Genomic DNA, 18,277 nt, shown 5'->3' on the forward strand with positions numbered 1-18,277 from the left:
GTTTCTTTCGCAGCAGAATACTCTTATTTGAGTTTAAAGAAAAGCTTTCTTTCGTGCAGCTTTTAACTCTTAAATTTCTAGAAGAGCTTAATGGTAAGTGCATTGAGTAAGAGCTCTGAGAATTGTCTATGCCATACACTTGGAAAAATTTTGCAGAGTTTGTAAAAATATCTAACCGTTTTTTTGGTTTTTAGAAAATTTATTAGATCCATCCATTGATTTACTTCATTTTCAGAACCTAACGCCATGCACCAGAAAGTTAGATAGGACAAACATGACGGGTATGATAATTTTGAGAAGACATTGCTGGGCCTAACTAGTTGCGGGGACGTGAGGTTCACTTTATTAAAGCTCTGATCTTAAAAAAAGATCTCATCGTTTTCCATTTATTCTCACAAATACAAAACATTGATCGGCCAACTGACATACATAATACAAATCTAACGATCTAAGGGTCGCTCGACTAAATGAGATAAGAGAGTAGAAAATTCTAATGAATCCGAGTTAATACGATGGCTGTTACGATCGATCAGGAGAGAGCTCAATATACAATTTCCACAATTAGCAAATAATAGATGGAAATGTACAGAAAACTGAAAAATAACTAAACAGATATGGGCAAAATATGATAAGACAAGAACTAAGGACTTATTAAATAGGTCAAGGAAAATTATTTTCACTGCTACTACAACAGGACATTGTCCATTTGGAGAACATGCAATGAAAATCGGTATGCCCTACCATAATATCTGCCACGGCTGCCGACTAGTAGGGAATAAGGAAACAATTTGCCACTTTATCTGTGAATATCCAGCCCTGTCGGAGATCCGACACAAATACTTGGAATCCATCAGTCATCAAACCTTGAATGGATGTCTACTAAAAGCATATCGGACTTAAGTAGCTTCATTGAAAACACAAAATGGCTTAAACGAAAGGACGAAACGTGATAACAGTAATAAAAAGGTCTCTGATTACTTCATCAAAATGTCACAGCTAATTGAGCCCCAAATAAAAAAGTTCTGCACTCCTACCTATCTACCTACTACTTTCATATAAATTAAACCTCTATGAGAATGAAAAAAATTGTTATTCCCAAAGTATGATGTCAAGGAATATACAGAAAAGTCGAACCAATTAATAATGAATTCCACTTTTGAGCCTCTTGTATAAGGCAAACACAGGGGTTATTAACGGTCTTACTCTCTTTACACTAGAGTGTTGTAAAATAGCTATATAAGAGAACTTTGCCTAGTTTTCGAGGGGTTTGAAGTCGGTAGACAGATCAAAATCCCACAGAAGAATAACAAGAGTTTGAACTTAACTTTAATGCGTAGTAGAAATAAGAAAGAGTATGTCTCTACATTCCTAGCGATATAGAGTCCCAAATCTTTAATATATAGGCATCGAATATTATTCATGGGGTTTCTAACAAGGTTTTTTTGGTTTTTTCACACAGCCGACAATATGAGAAAAAGCTTCTTATATAATTGTACAACCATCCCGAGACAGCTATAAACTTTACTTAAAGTGGGCACAAATATACAAAATTCAAGAAACCTTAAATTTGCAAGTGATTATGAATGGAATTTTTTCATAAATCCAATATAAATAAATAAGGTATTATAATATCGGTTTATTTTTATTTATTTCTGTTCGAGGTATTTTTAATAAGCGTTGCCACCTAGTAAAGTTGTTCATAGGCAAGTTTTAATTTGAAAAAGAGATTTATGAAGCAAGGTTCCCACGTCAAAATTTTAAGAATTGAATCAGTATTTTTCGAAATATTCAACTTTAACCCCTAATAACTTCTGTGTAGTTATAAGCGAAGAATTTTATACACCATTAAATTAAGAGGGGAAATTTAGATTATATCCATATTTTGAATTTTTAGTAACTATATCCTGTAATTAGTAATATTATTTTTTAATACGCCTTTTTTCGAACTACGAGGGCAAATACTGCGATTTTGGAGACTAAACGAAGAATCGAAAAACGAAGAATGTACGTTTTTTACTTAAGACTCAATCTCCCGGAAAAAGTAAGTTTCGTTCAATACACAGCCGAATGTTGTACAGTGTAAGTGAAGAAGATACAACAAATATAATACACTGAGTAGTTTATAGAGCGTGTGGTGTGTTCAAAAAATAGCGGGAAATTTAGTTAAAAAAAAAAAATCATACGTCTACGCTTTTTCCGCGATTTCATCCACAAGCTTACAAAACGAAGTCCCTCTCTTTATTTTTGGAAATTGGAAAATGTCACATGAAGTCATGTCTGGATGGATGGGCATCGTTATAGTATTGTATTTGTACAAGAATTTGCGGATATGAAGACCATTTAACCCTTATGTGGTCCCTATAACTATTTTTATACTCTCCTAACAAATGTTGCTAAAGAGAGTATTATAGTTTTGTTCAAATAACGGTTGTTTGTAACACCCAAAACTAAACGAGTTAGATATAGGGTTATATATACCAAAGTGATCAGGGTGAAGAGTGGAGTTCAAATCCGAATGTCTGTCTGTCCGTCCGTCCGTCCGTCCGTCTGTGCAAGCTGTAACTTGAGTAAACATTAAGATATCTTGATAAAACTTGGCGCACTTATTTCTTGGCACCATAGGAAGGTTGCTTTCGAAAATAAGCAAAATCGGACCACTGCCACGCCCACAAAATGGCGAAAACCGAAAACACATAAAGTGTCATAACTAAGCCATAAATAAAGCTATGGAAATCAAATTTGGTATGAAGGATCGCACTATGAAGGGGCATATTTGGATGTAATTTTTTTGGGGAAGTGGGTGTGGCCCCGCCCCTACTAAGTTTTTTGTACATATCTCGCAAACCAATAGAGCTATATAAACCAAACTTTCTGCAGTTTTTTTTAGCCACTTCCTAATACAGTCCAAAAATTAAAGAAATCGGATCATAACCACGCCCACCTCCCATACAAAAGTTAGGTTGAAAATTACTAAAAGTGGGTTAACTCACTAAAGAAATGGCAGATGAAAGCTACACTCAGATTTTTTTACAAAATGCAAAAATGGGCGTGGCGTCGCCCACTTATGGGTCAAAAAAAGTAAGTAAGTATCGGAACAGAACTTTGCACAAATACTATGTTAATAGTGCGGCAGCGCCATTCTAAAAATCGCCGAAATCGGACCATAGGTTTTTAAGGCCCCATATATCGAACACGAGGACCTCGGTGCTTCTAACCTAATATTATGGTTTCCAACTTCCAATGGACTTTATACAATATATATGACGAATATGTGGGTCAAATTGTGTATTATATAATATAAATAAAGTTAAATAAATAAATTGCGAGAGTATAAAATGTTCGGTTACACCCGAACTTAGCCCTTCCTTACTTGTTTTTATTAATTTATATCTAATAATTAAATTGGATACCTATCGTGCATACATATAAATCCAGATATTTGGTTTCTTTTTGAACTAGATTACTTCAAATAATTACAGAGAGTACGAACAGAACCGAATTTGTAAGCGACCAAGGATTTTCACCTCGGTAACATTCTCTAAAACTAATTTGTGTGTATTTCATGCCTTTTCTACAGCAACTACAACAATAATATTTTACATATATAATGATATTCGCACAAGGGGTTCCAAATTAAGCGAGTTTTTAAAAGACTTGTCTAAAATTTTGTTTAAAATACTCAGAATATTGTGAAGAAACCTGCTTAATTTCTCTCAGTGCATACAATTTTTAGCGCTATCTTCAAGTCATTTGCTTATTTTTACACTAAAAAAGCAGTTTCTGATTGTTTTATGTATTTATTTGTTTACCAACAGACATTCAAACAAACAAAGTTCTATATTTCCACAGTTACCTTTGGGCAACATGGCATCAATCAATTAGCTTTATTAAAATGTGGTCACACGCGATGATATCTATGAGCGTGCTGTGCTATTTACACGGTAATATGCGAATCTGTGTATGTAGGTGTAGTTGTGTATCTTAACTAATGCAATGGAAAGCAAAGGTAAGGTATAAAATCAAAACCGCTTTAAGGCACTGAAGTGCAATATATTGAGCAATAATGGTAAAAGCAAGTTACACATTTACTTTAGACAACGAAGCGGCTGCCACATGAAGCGGGTGAATGATGCAACTTGTGGCGCACAAAAGTACCGTAATGCCCAGGTATGCCCCCAAAGGCAACAACTCGACCAGAAAAGGAAACTTGGGACTATCGAGTGCTAAAAAATCAAATATTTAATTCGCAAATAAATAACAGTACACAGAAATAGTTCATTGTATGTATTTGAGTGTCAGTGTATGTGTGTGTGTGTGCTTGTGTGTGGTCGAGTGCATTGCAGTGGCATTACGGAAGTAAAGTGTATATATATATGCACCGATTTATAGCAACAATTGTATTTATTTTCTTGCTCGTTACTCGTGAATTTGTGGCGTCCAATGCTATCTGTTTGAGGCAGTCTTTGCTTTATGGTCAGACAATTAGTAATTATAAGTGAATGTACGAGCCCGTAAGTACCCACAGCTACTACTACTCCAGAGTGAAGGAAAGAAATAAAGTAAAACAAAAACAAAAATAGTAATAATAAATAGTAAGTTGTAATGCAAAAAGTCTGAAAACAAACCAAATTCGAAGTGCAACGCTTAACAGCATAAAGCATTCAATGGAAGTGCACAAGAACTGCGGCGTGTAGTTGTTGTTGTTGTAATAGTAGCAGTAGCAGTAGCAATAGTAATGGCAGCGCCCAAGCAGTCATCTGCTGACCGACCAACGGAAGCACTCAACCGCGCAACCGCGCTACCAAAACAATCAAGCAAACAGTAGACGAAAGTTTTGTGAAATTTCATGCTAAAGCACTTTCGCACACGCAGCCGGTACAGGCACACTCACTTACGGGCAGTTAAACAGCGCAATCGGCGTTTGTAACCCTCCAGGAATTTTCTAGGCATTTGCATTTTTTTGAGTAAACGACTTCACCAATAAAGTCGCTTTCAACTTATACAAGGTGTTTTTGATAAGATTTAGATTAGACCGAGTCTTCTGCGTAAAATCTATGCTTCTTAGAGACATATGTCTGAAGTGGATTATCGGTCCCATCGGCTCTAGCATTTCCGCTAAAGAGGAGCTCTACAAGCAAATGTCTTGAGACTCTTGGCTCTCAATGGACTGAACTAGAGTTTTTGAAATAGAGATTTGGCCATTAAGTTTCTCGTTAAAATAACGTATGCAACTCATTTGATTGGAGGATGGAGACAAGGTTTCAGACAAGGTAACTCACTATTGTGAGACTTCTTTAACTTGATGCTGGAACAAATTATAAGAGCTGCAGAGCTAAATAGAGAAGGTACAATCTTCTATAAGAGTGTACAGCTACTGGCGTACGCCGATGATATCAATATCATTGGAAACAACACCCGCGCCGTTAGTTCTGCTTTTTCCAGACTGGATAAGGAAGCGAAGCGTATGGGTCTGGTGGTGAACGAGGACAAGACGAAATATCTCCTGTCATCAAACAAACAGTCAGCGCATTCGCGTCTTGGCTCCCACGTCACTGTTGACAGTCATAACTTTGATGTTGTAGATAATTTCGTCTACCTGGAAACCAGCATTAACAGAAATAACAATGTCAGCCTGGAAATCCAACGCAGAATCACTCTTGCCAACAGGTGCTACTATGGACTAAGTAGGCAATTGAAAATTAAAGTCCTCTGTCGACGAACAAAAGCCAAACTCTACAAGTCCCTCATCATTCCCGTCCTACTTTACGGTGCAGAAGCGTGGACGATGTCAACATCCGATGAGACGGCACTAGGAGTTTTCGAGAGAAAGGTTTTGTTTTGCGGAAGATTTATGGTCCCTTAAACATTGGCAACGGCGAATACCGCAGACGATGGAACGATGAGCTGTATGTGTTATTCGACGACATAGACATAGTTCCGCGAATAAAAAAACAGCGGCTACGCTGGCTAGGTCATGTTGTTCGAATGGATGAAAGTGCTCCAGCTCTGAAAGTATTCGATGCAGTACCCGATGGTGGAAGCCGAGGAAGAGAGAGACCTCCACTCCGATGGAAGGACCAGGTGGAGAGGGACCTGGCTTCGCTTGGTATAACCAATTGGCGCCAAACTGCCAAAAGGAGGGATACGTGGCGCGCTGTTTCGAACTCGGCTATAACCGTGTAAGCGGTGTCTACGCCAGTCGAGAAGAAGAACTCATTTGATTCCAACATTTACTGATATACTCAGATCTTGCTTCCGATCCGTTGAAATTTGGCTCAATTTTTAACAAAATATTTCAAATAAGGAAGTTCATATTTTAAAGCATTTAATGTGGCTCTTCTTGCTAAAAATGCTCTTATATTACATTGCTCTTGAAATTAAATCTTCTCCATTTTTTATTGCCCTATCTATGTTGTCACAATTGTCAGACCAATTTATCCGAAAAAGTTATTCATTAAGAATAGAAAGACCTGAAGACATCCGTGATCTATATCCTTGGTCCAGGGATGCTGCATCGTTATAAATGGAAAATACGTTTTCTGCAAAGTAGGCCACAGTGATGGCCTCTTTTGAATATAAATTCTTTCGTCGGAGTCAAGTTTGGAAACAAAAATTAATCGCACGGGTCCAAATGTGGAAAATATGATGGATGGGGTAGCGGTCCACCAATTCAACCGGCGATAACGAAGGATAACGTGAGATAATATAAATGTATCTTGTAAATCCCAGAAAACAGAGACCATCAGTCTTCACCATCTTCGAAACAAGATCGGCGGGCGAAGTCCACTTTTCCTTGATTCTACTATTCTTTGGTATCGACCCTTAAGATATGTACCACTGGATTTTTGTTTTGTGGACGCTCATAAAAACTTAAGAAGACTGGATCTTAAAATGTCTTATCATCACAGGAGAACACTTATCTTGAATATAGAGCATGTAAGACTGGATAATTCTATAAGTACAATCATCCTGAAAACATTACATTCTTCAGGATGATGAAACAATGTGAGTTCAAATTTATAAGGCGACGACATCAAAATAAACGCTGATAATCGAGACCAAATTCTCTTTTATCCACCGAAAGAACCATTAAATGATTGAATTCAAATCAAAAAGTACCTATACTCCAAACAACTCAAATTGTATAACTCTTCCTGCAGGGTCTATCCTAAATGATATTGCTCTGGAATACATACTTATAAGTCAAACATGGTGCAGCGTACTTGAGAGCGAACGAATACAACAGGAAACGTTACATTGTAACTCTGATTGCAACGCTCGCCTCAATATGATGGTAGCGACTATCGAGCTTTAGCAACGAAGCAGTGCAGCCCTATCGAACAGCAGATCAGACAGCAGCATTTGCGACAAGTCAAAATGAAAAGTAACAAGAGGCCAGCAAGCAACAAACTTACTACTAAAAAGTAAGTTTCGAGTAACGCCAAGCAATTGCACCTTTTCTGTGACTGAGTCTGAGCCTAAAGCCCCTTTGCGAAGTTGAGCAGTACGCTATATGAATGCCCTCGACATTCGAATCAAATTGCTCAAGAGTACCATTGATAGGGGCTGCAAAAAGCAACAGTGGGGTGTTTAACAAAGCGACGGTGTGTCATTCAACAGCCGCCTCTGCTCCTCATTTGCTCTAGTATACAGTTAACTGTGAATGGTATGCGGCGTCGGCATTAAATGTCTGGGTTGAGTTGAGTAAGCGGTGAGTGGTCAGCGTTCGAAAACATAATAATAGCACTCATACTTCCAAATAAGTGGTATATAGTATAACTATTGTGTTCTGTATTAAACTCTAAAGTAACTAAATAGTATATTCCAAGATGAGGGTCTGTGTAGACCCTGCTTGGTCGACTTAATGGCTGGCTATCAGAAATCTTCCACTACCGAGTAGCAGCTCGAAATACGAAGCGATGGGTGCTGTTTTTGCATTACGGGTGCTTATGAGTAGCCAAATAAGCGAAGTTGAGTGAAATGCCGCACGAGAAAAAGCACTCAAACAAAATTTATACAATGCAAATTGAAATGGATGTAGATTGTTCCTTTTTGAAGAAGCATTAACTATAAAGAGTTGATAGCACAGCCACACAAAAAACATTTTTTGTCATGAGCTGGGGCTTTTATGTTATATGTATATGTTTTTGAGATCGCTGAATCCGAATCCGCTGTATATTTAACCCCATCAGATCAGATTTTGAGATAACCCCAGAAAACTAATGTGACGGACAGCGATTTTTAAAATTCATCGGATTCGCTTGAAACTCCCTACTCATGGGGTCACCGATTGCGAATCCGACCTTGGTTTTGCAATATTCAAAATGACGGATCCAATATGGTGGACGCTTCTTCTTTAAATTCATCGGAATCGCTTCAAACTCGTTACTCGGATGTTTTCGGGGTCCGCTGATTGCACAATAATAGTATCTGTTATAATAGTGTATGCTCTCTATACTTGATCATGCGATTCACCCAATTTTGAGGATTGCTGTCGAGTTGACAGTCGTGGACCGGAGCAAAAATGTGGAGAATGCGAAACGATTTTTTTCTCATTTTTAAAAATTATGAGCTTTTCAGAGCAAAAAGCGTGATCCTTTAATTTTTTAAAAAATTCGATCGAGTGAAACAAAAAAACGGCTGGATTAATTTAATTTTTTTGTAGGGTTTTTGTGGGCATATTGAACTGTAAAAGGCACACTTAACATTAGAAGTTTCCTCAATTTTTTCGATCTAGCGCTCGATTTTCCAAAAAACCACCAAAAGCCATTTTTTTGTTGCATTTTCAAATTCATGTGACAATAAGAAAATTTTTTTTTTCGGAAAAGCAATGGCTAGTCGTTAAGGAGAATTCATTCAAGTTCTTGAAACCCACCTTTAACTTTCTGTGCGATTATTGGTTGCTGAGATATCGATAATCAAAGACAAAAGTATCCTTTTCCATTTGAAGACCGATATCTCGGCGAGAAGTGGACGTATCGAGGTGCTCAAAAAACCAAATTAAAGCTAAATGAACAAAGTATCCGCTCCTTATAAGCTAAAAAGATTTTTTCCACGCCCGTAGACCAAAAAAAAAAGAATTCAAAACATTTTGAAAATTTTTTTGTTGCTTGTTTTTCTACGATTACTCAAAAACTGCAAAGGTTAAAAATTTTTAAAGTTCTAATCCAAAAGCTATAATTTCCTTCTTTATCGATTTCTTGTACGACCATTTCTTTCGAAGTTACGGCCTGTTGAAATTTGCCCAAAAATTTCGAATTTTTTTTTTGATCCCTTAATTTTTTCCAGTAGTGTATGAAATGCTATTCTGAGCTTTCAGGTAATGCCAGATCAACAATGATGAGTCTTTAATAACGATGAAAGATTACAAAACTAAATTGTGTGAGTCTTTGATTCTCTCAAGATTTACTGACATAAGGTAAGTAAACTTGCTTTTGAAGTAGAGACCATGGAGTACAACTTTTTAAGTAATTTTGTGAGATACTGTCGACAATTTTTATTTAAATCAGAAAAATAAACTGTCCGAAGTTAAATTAAACAATTCTTAAACGTTTGAGAATATTACGAATATCATTTTACGAGTGACCTAATGTAACTGAGCGACATTTAGTGCATCCAAGCTATGTTCCTTAACATAAACGTTGCTTAACATAAATTCCAGGCTTTATTTCTGACACGAAATTTCATAAAAAGAATAGTCAGATATAGAAGAAGAGTTTTGAAATTTTAAAAATTCTCAATTTTTCGGAATTTATAAATTCCGTAGACTACTGTTCGACTTAATCGTAGTCTTGATATACACTAGACTGAGTTAAACAAAAAACTTACATATTTGGTTTGAAGAAATAAAACTTGAAATCATTGGGTGCGATCCCATGGACTGAGGGGTAATAGTATGAACAGTCATCCGTAATAAACTATAGATTAGGATGAATTTGCCTACTGTTATTTATATATACGTTTAGTTATTAGTAAACTATAGTTATGTATGTATACAAGCTTAAAACAACAACAAAATCAGCTATTAATAGACATGTAAGGCATGTAAGTGCGAAATGCATGTCGAAGACGTGACTTGATTCTTTAAGTAAATATATAAAGAATCTTCACTTTCGCTCATAAGCTGACAAAGTCATAAAAACTCACTGATTAAAATCATTTTTTTTTGGGCATTTTTATATACATACACTATTACTTATATACATACACAATTGTATACTTAAAATATTACATAAGAGCACACTTCGGAGAAGCCGCAGTATCCGTTACTTTGTAACTTTGTGACACATAGTAAATCTGTACATTAAACCGATTTATGACACACGCAAGCTCTTCGCAATATATTTTAATCAAAAAAAATATGTGAGTGGATATTTTGTATTTACAACTTTTTTGTTGCTATTGAATTCTACACTTGTATGGGTATTTAGTACCAATTGCGGATGGAAGAAGGGAAGGTCAACGTTTTTTTTTACTTTGTTGCTGAGTGAATAGCATTTAAAACGCCTATAAATCTGCTACATATAACGCGGCGTATGGTTTCTTGACCATAATAACGGTAATAACGCGTTTACGTAGGTTTTTCATGTGGAACATTGTATACTCATTTGTGGCTTTTATTAAGCTTCTGTCATAAATTAATATTTATGAAATAATAAATATTAACATTAATGATTGCTGTCAATCAATGCTTTTTGAAGTGCATTGAGGGAGAAAAGTGAAAATATTTGTCTCGGACAGGACTTGAAGAAAGAATGTGCGAGAAGATAGCGAATGCATGAAAAATCAGGTTTATGACGAAAGGAAAAAAGAAAGCGAGAGATGGTGAGAAGGACAACATACTTAGTCAAATACTTCAATAGTTATACAGAAAATATATCTAATAGCCATTTCACACAGGAGCTAATCGATCAATTAACCGACCTCTGCTCGATTAAAACGCTAATTAAGATCGATTTACCATACAAAATAAAAATCTACATTAATTTTTATTTGAATTTTAATTGAAAATGAAATACAACTCTGCGACACGCTACACGGCGGTAGATATCGCTGCTAAAAATACTAAAATGTATAACAGCTAATCGGTTATCGAGTAGCCGACAGTGGGAAGAGCAAAAACTGGTTTCTCATTCAAAATTTTAATTGATCAATTAATTTAGTTGTGTGAAAACGCTATAAGAAGACAAAATTGTGAGAGTTGGAAGTATTTTAATGGAACTTAGGTGGTCATCAGACAATAGCAGATCGAAAAACCGTTCTATGGATCGTCAGTCCAATACAAAAAACACTGACTCGAAAAAGAAACTCTACCACAATTCAATAACTCGTATCTGTACTAATTTGGAGCAATTTGATACCAAATGAGCTCATCAAATAGAAGCAATAAAGCCAAGTGGAAACAATAGGCTTTAATGGAAAATGAAAGATTTAAATTTTCAACAACAACTACCATCATAAATTTTTATGGCCATCAAACCTGAGACATAATAATAATACTCCCACCCGGGAAGCAAATGAACAGCAGACGGACAAACAAAAACGTTATAATTCATGCAAACAGACCGAAATAGCTTTGATTCCAAATATATTTCTACACTCCTGTAAGAACATATGCACGTGTCTATGCTGATATTATCCAAGATATGTGCACCCCACTTGCAAATCGACAGGACCAACAATATACAGCAAACAATAGGATTAAATGCTAAACAATAGGAAAATTTATGCTAAGCAAAGTTTGAGCAGTTAACTGGCAAAAATGCAGACTTCAACGACTACCCACCACTACCACACAACAAATTAATAGAGGAGTGACAAAACTACAGACCACAGTGTTCGGAGGGCCTTCACACTGCAAGATGGCCGAGTTAGCAAACGCTGCTCACCTGTCCCCAAATTGCTTGTTGTTGCTATGCATAGATTCTATTTTGCATGGAGCAAAGTTTTTAAAGGATATTCAAAATGGTGAAATGAATAAACTAACTGGAATATGCCGAAAGTTGGTGTGTAAGTGGTTGTTGTATTTCTTTGGTTTATTTGTCCACCTGTTTGTCAAGGTTTGTAGGCGGTTTTGCATTACAAACATACACTCCGCCGAAAAGCACAGGACTTGCAGACCAAGTAGTAGGTTTTGCATTTCCTACAATGAAAATTAAATTATGCAAATAATTAACTTTTCACAAAGGAACAACTAATACTTGAAAATTGTTAAACAAAGTGGTGGACTTTGTATAATTTTATGAAGGTGGGTATTCTATATGCCGTTAGTTATCTAAAGTATGTGTATATGACGAGATTTCACGCAAATTAGATGTGATCGAAACCTACTCGAATAAAGAAAATACTCGATGAAATTTTAAATACCATCGAGAACACTTGGTAAAAGCCCAAAATTTTAATACCCAAGATAACATGGACTATGGCAAATCAGAAAAAAATGTTTTTTCTTCATTTAGTTATGAAGGAATTAAAAAATTGATAGTATAAATACACTAAAAATTACAAAAAGGATTAATACTCACGTTTGCAAAAGTTTGTGGACGCGGTGGCGGCAACTGCGCCGGTGGGCGCATTCCCAGTTGTTGTGGAGGAGGTGCTGGACTATAGCGTGGTTGATGCATTTCGTTCACTTGCAGTTTCTTAACTGAGTTGATAAACTTTGTAATTCTGAAAATAAAGTAGATAATAATTACAAATTATTTAAAGGATTCAAGTTTTAAGTGTATAAGCTTTAACAATTAAAGAACAGTGAAAAATAAAATATACATTGAAATTGTTGACAATTTTATAAATAAAGTAGAAGATAAGCTAACAACTAAGGTGTAGTCGATGGTGTGCGAATCAGTTATGGAATGTGAAATTGAGTAGTTCAGAAAGCAGTTTGATGTGGTTATGTGGTGCGGTTGCATAGGCAACTTATTGCAAGGGTCATCCGCCTTTTTATACTCTCCCAACAAAATTGTAATGAGAGTATTATAGTTTTGTTCACATAAAGGTTGTTTGTAACACCCAAAACTAAACGAGTTAGATATAGTGTTATATATACCAAAGTGATCAGGGTGACGAGTAAAGTTCAAATCCGAATGTCTGTTTGTCCGTCCGTCCGTCCTTCTGTCCTTCTGTGCAACGGATAACTTGAGTAAAAATTGAGATATCTTAACGAAACTTGGAACTCGTATTCTTTGGCACCCTGGAAAATGGGCAAAATCGGACCATTGCCACGCCCATAAAATGGCGAAAACCAAAAACCTATAAAGTGTCATAACTAAGCCATAAATAAAGTTATAAAAGTAAAATTTGGAATAAAGGATCGCACCATGAAGGAACATACCCTCAAATAGGTTTTTTTTACATATCTCGCAAGCCAATAGAGCTATATAAACCAAACTTTCTGCAGCCGTTTTTTTTAGCCACTTCCTAATACAGTGGCCCCGCCCTCAAATAGGTTTTTTTTACATATCTCGCAAGCCAATAGAGCTATATAAACCAAACTTTCTGCAGTCGTTTTTTTTAGCCAATTCCTTAGGTTGAAAATTACTAAAAGTGGGATAACTCACTAACGAAAAACTTCAGAAACACTAAATTTCACAGAAATAATAGCAGAAGAAAGCTACACTCAGGTTTTTTTTTACAAATGGAAAATAGGCGTGGCGTCACCCAATTATGGGTCAAAAACCATATCTCAGGAACCACTCGACAGATTTCAATGAAATTGGGTACATAATACTTTCTTGACACCCTGATGGCACGGATGGAATATGGACGAAATCGGTTCACCTACTTAAATAATAAAAAATAAAACTTTACACAAATACTGTATTTGAGTTGTGGCATCACTTGTGGAAAAATTGTCGATGTCGGACTATAACTATTCAAGGCCTCGGATATCGAACATGAAAAACTCAATCGCTAAGAGTAATTTTTCACCGAAAATATCGGCGAATCTCTCATATATTTTAATGTAATTCAGCGGAAATCTTTTTCTTCTAATAGTGTGTCTCTGTTCCAAAAATGGTTGAACTCGGGTCATAACTTTCCCATATACCTATTTTAAAAATATGGAGGGCTTTATTTGGCATATATCGGTTAATATTATGTGAGCATATAAGACTATAGTGTACCTTGGTGGTGAAAATGAGTGAAATCATTTCAGGAATTACCTCAGCCCTCATATACTATATATGATGATTTGCGTTATTCTATTGAACTTTGTGCCGAATATATGGATCAAACTGTGAGTTATCTTAATATAATTAAATTAATAAATTGTGAGAGTATAAAATGTTCGGTTGTACCAAACTTTTCCTTTCCTTACTTGTTTTTTTATCTATTTTAAATTCATTTTAGATCAACTTTAAATAAATTACGATTTTCTTCGAAGGATTACATTTCCTGCTCGAAAAATCCTCTTTTCCATTCACTGTCAATAAAGTATCATTAGCGCATTAAACTTTGAAATCGATACATAAAACGAAATTTCAGTCCCCTATCAGCGCTACAGAGTTATTACAAAAAAGTTTTGTAGAGAAAAAACCAAGTATGATTTCTGACTTCAGAGGAATAAGAGTCAAATATAATAGAAATCTAAAATCTTGCATTCTTTATCACATAATTTATGGCAATCCAAATGAAAAGTAATTCCGGTCGATGTTATTGTTGTACGTGAAAGGTTCAATGGCCTGTGGTTTATTAAAACACACAACACGCGTCTTTATATGATTAGTTCTTTCATTTATACTTATTCGTAAAAAATTCATAAATATATGTATAATGATTTCATTTTTTTTTAAATAAGAAATTATTAAAATAAATATTAACTCACCAAAATAGAAACGCTTGGATCTTATTGGCTGGCACTCAAACCCGTTGAAATGTCGCTTTTATATCAAAAATATAAACTTCGAAGACTTTAGGAAGTGAAAATTCGTGATTTAATTCGTCAAAATATTTTTTAATTAAATTAGTTGCTTGTTGTTTTAATTGTTGCAAGTCGCTTTCTTTTTAAGAAACAATTCTTCAAAATATTTCACTGAGTTTTTAAATATTAGTGTCGAGATGTATAGTATATATATATTTGTTAATAAGAACGCTTTATTATATCCTTATAAGGATTTCACTGTTGCAGTATTTTAGTTTGTTTATTTATAGTACAAAATAATTTTTCAACGCAGTTACTTTGCTTTTGAAATTTCAATGCACTTGCCATTTATTTGTGTTATTTATTATTTATTTGAATTATCCAACTTTTTTCACTTTATTTTCACTAAAATTGTTTGTAGTAAATTCTATAACTGATCGGAAAAAGTTCACTTAATGTTTTTTTAATTTTTAAATGTTTCGAAAAAATTTCACTTCATGCTTTTTTTTAATTTTTAAATTTTATTTGCTTTAATTTTTTATGCTTATACACATTTTAACCGTTTTTTTGCACTCTTTTAATTCACTCTTCCCACTTTAACGCCAAAGTTTGTCTTCATTTCCGCATATTACGTTATCAATATGTAAAATATTATTGCTTTTTGTTGTTATACCTTTTGTTGTTATTAACGTTATTCACACAATGCACGCCCAACAAATCATTCACACGTTTTGTGTATTAATTTTTGCAAATTTTGTCATTCACCTCAACTTCTTCGCACATATGTTTTGCTGTTTTTGATGTATTTCGTTTTGTTTTTATTAGCTTGTTTTGTTTTGCTGTCACCTTTAGCTTCTTGCTTGTTTCTCTCACTTTATACACTTCACTTCGCTTATCAATTCGTTTCACCTTCTTTATGTCTTACACTTTTTAGCACTTTTGTTTTTTCCACAATCTTCACTTGGCACTTTACTTTCTGCTGACACTTTCCGGCTTTTGCGCAAATTTTGAGAAATATACACAGGTATTTTATTAGACTTTTTCTTCAATAACTGAATACGTATATTTGTATGTATGTCTGTTTGTAAATGTTTCTAAATTACACAGCTGTTGTGCTAATATGCTCCTCTGCAGAAAAGTGGCTGAGTAGATAAAGCAAATAGAGTGTGTGGTGCTTTTGGAAGACACTACTGAGCAATTTACAGGTGTTTTTTTGTTTTTGTTTTTGTTTATATCAAACAAATATGTATATACTTTACGTATCACTGTTTTCTTGTAGATAACACTTTGCACCAAAGCGACTGTTTTTATTTTAAACACCGAATTCCAATACACTTGCTACATTTAATACTTATTATTAAATATGTATGTTTGCTTGTATATTGGTGTTGATTATGCAGTTTAGCAATATGATAAAAGTTTATAAGTATGTATAGTTGTCACAACATGCATAAGATTTTTCTGTTTTTGTTTTTGTTTATTTTTTTAGAAGTGTTGGAAGCGACAGTTTGATTGTTCGTATAGACAATTATGCAGTTTAGCAGTGAGCACAAGTGACGCAACTACTTTAAATTTTGCTGAATCACTTTCAAGTTGAAAATTTTATTTTCAAAAACAATACACTTTTGTTAATAAGAATTGTACCCGTACACGGCTTTTGCTATTATTGCTTTCGAAATATATATCGTTATATAGTACATATGTGTGTATGTATGTATTTGCGTTTTTGTTAACTACAAGGAAGCCTTAATGCACTTGCGGCACATCGATATGCTAAAAATAGCCAATTACACAAAAAATCGTCGGCGTAGACTACAAAAAGATGGTGAAGTGCGCTTAGTAAATAAATAGCAGCTGAGTTTATGCACAGTTTATGCAGTTATAGTATATAGTATTTTGTTTTATATTATATTTGGTATTATTTGCGGTTTAAAGTTGTTTACAAGTTTTTTGTTTCTGTTTTCTTTACTGGAAAATTTCACTCAATCCACTTACGAAAGGCACACGAAACAGTCTGCGGTTCCGGTTTTTACGCCCATTAAATCTTAGTACACTACCAGCGCTTTTGCTTTTGTTTATTGTAAATTTCGTAGTTTTAAAACATTACCTGCATGTTATAAATACTATGTAATTACGATATTTTGAGCACATAAAGTTGTTATTGTTTGTATTTTTATTATAATTTTTTGTTAATTCTTTGAACCTTTCAATTGATAGCAGCCTTTACGCACTGTCTGTGAAAATTTTCATTACAAAAATACTTGTGAACTGTAATTAAAATTAAAATTAAAATTAAAAAGTTATTAATAGCAAACAGATAAATAACAATACTTGCAGCAGAGGCGACACAATAGCAGCGTCTAAAACACACTTATTTATTACGAGTGACCACCTATGCATTATGAACAACTTCGTCCTCCACCCAAATCGCACACAAAATACATATAGACATATTTAAATGTATAGACAAATTTACAACAAGCACGAGTAGGCTACATTTGCAGTAGCAAATCAAGCAGACTCCACCAGCCAATTGTTCAACGTTGATATGGTAGACAACGCCGGCGTCGCCTCATTTGTGCACCGCTTTCTTGGTACCCATGTGTAGGCTTAAAATAGCCGCAGCCAACTTGCATATGTATGTACTTGTAAATGCGCTTTTCGCGTTGTGCGGACGTGAAAACGTAGGTTTTTTAATTAAATGAACAGCCTAGGAACAGCACAGCCACAGCCGTGGCAGACAAACCTTTGCAAATATTACACTTGCCATACACTAGTTACTTAAGTTAGGTTATGGTTAAACGTTTATAAAACGTTGTGAAAATATGCAGCAAATACCGGAGAAATGCTACCAAACGCTAGGTGGCAATAGACAAAATTTGCTGTCTGTCAATATTATAATGGCTGTTGTACTTGCGCCTGCATAATATGCACAAATCTGGATTGTATGTGTTGCATTTGTTTTTGTTGCTTATGGTTACAGAGTTGACAACCGGTTAAGCAATGCGTACACCCCGGCTTTCTTGTGTGCTTTTTGTTTGCTACTACTTGCTAGAACCTTTAATAAATCAACAAATATTATTATTAATATTTAAATTGCACAACAACAACAACATTTAGACATATTACTCTTTGCTAAACTGCATATTTGTAATGAAAGAAATTTTTGCGTATAACATCATTCACTTCCTTGTTTACACGTCTGCTTGCACCTGCTATCTGCTTCCGCTTGCACTACTTCTACACCTACACCCACACAACACAAATTCACGTACTACTACTATATAGTAAACCATATTCCCGATTAGATTTTACTTTTCGCTATTTGCTGCGACCGCCGCCATTGTGTGAAACCTCCGTCGCCTAGAATTTCATTAGTTTTGCTATCACTGCACAAGCCTACAAGTAACAAACAAC

The 18,277-nt window shown here is 35.0% G+C and overlaps 1 protein-coding gene across 2 annotated transcripts in view; it reads right to left on the bottom strand.

Annotated features, from left to right (window-relative positions):
* Positions 1 to 14,975, bottom strand: part of LOC105210377 (protein alan shepard) — a 547,478-nt gene extending 532,503 nt beyond the window's left edge. Inside the window, exons 1-2 of one of the 2 annotated variants that reach the window (XM_054228417.1) lie at positions 14,825 to 14,975; positions 12,525 to 12,669 (exon numbers count right to left, since the gene is read on the bottom strand). In XM_054228417.1, the coding sequence (XP_054084392.1) occupies positions 12,525 to 12,623 (99 nt within the window). In that variant the 5' untranslated portion in view covers positions 12,624 to 12,669; positions 14,825 to 14,975. The remainder of the gene's footprint in view (positions 1 to 12,524; positions 12,670 to 14,824) is intronic. The other variant, XM_054228418.1, reaches the window with a different exon arrangement.
* Between the last annotated feature and the right edge of the window lie 3,302 nt (positions 14,976 to 18,277).

The sequence above is a fragment of the Zeugodacus cucurbitae genome, chromosome 4, assembly GCF_028554725.1.
Source record: "Zeugodacus cucurbitae isolate PBARC_wt_2022May chromosome 4, idZeuCucr1.2, whole genome shotgun sequence".
Lineage (NCBI taxonomy): Eukaryota > Metazoa > Arthropoda > Insecta > Diptera > Tephritidae > Zeugodacus > Zeugodacus cucurbitae.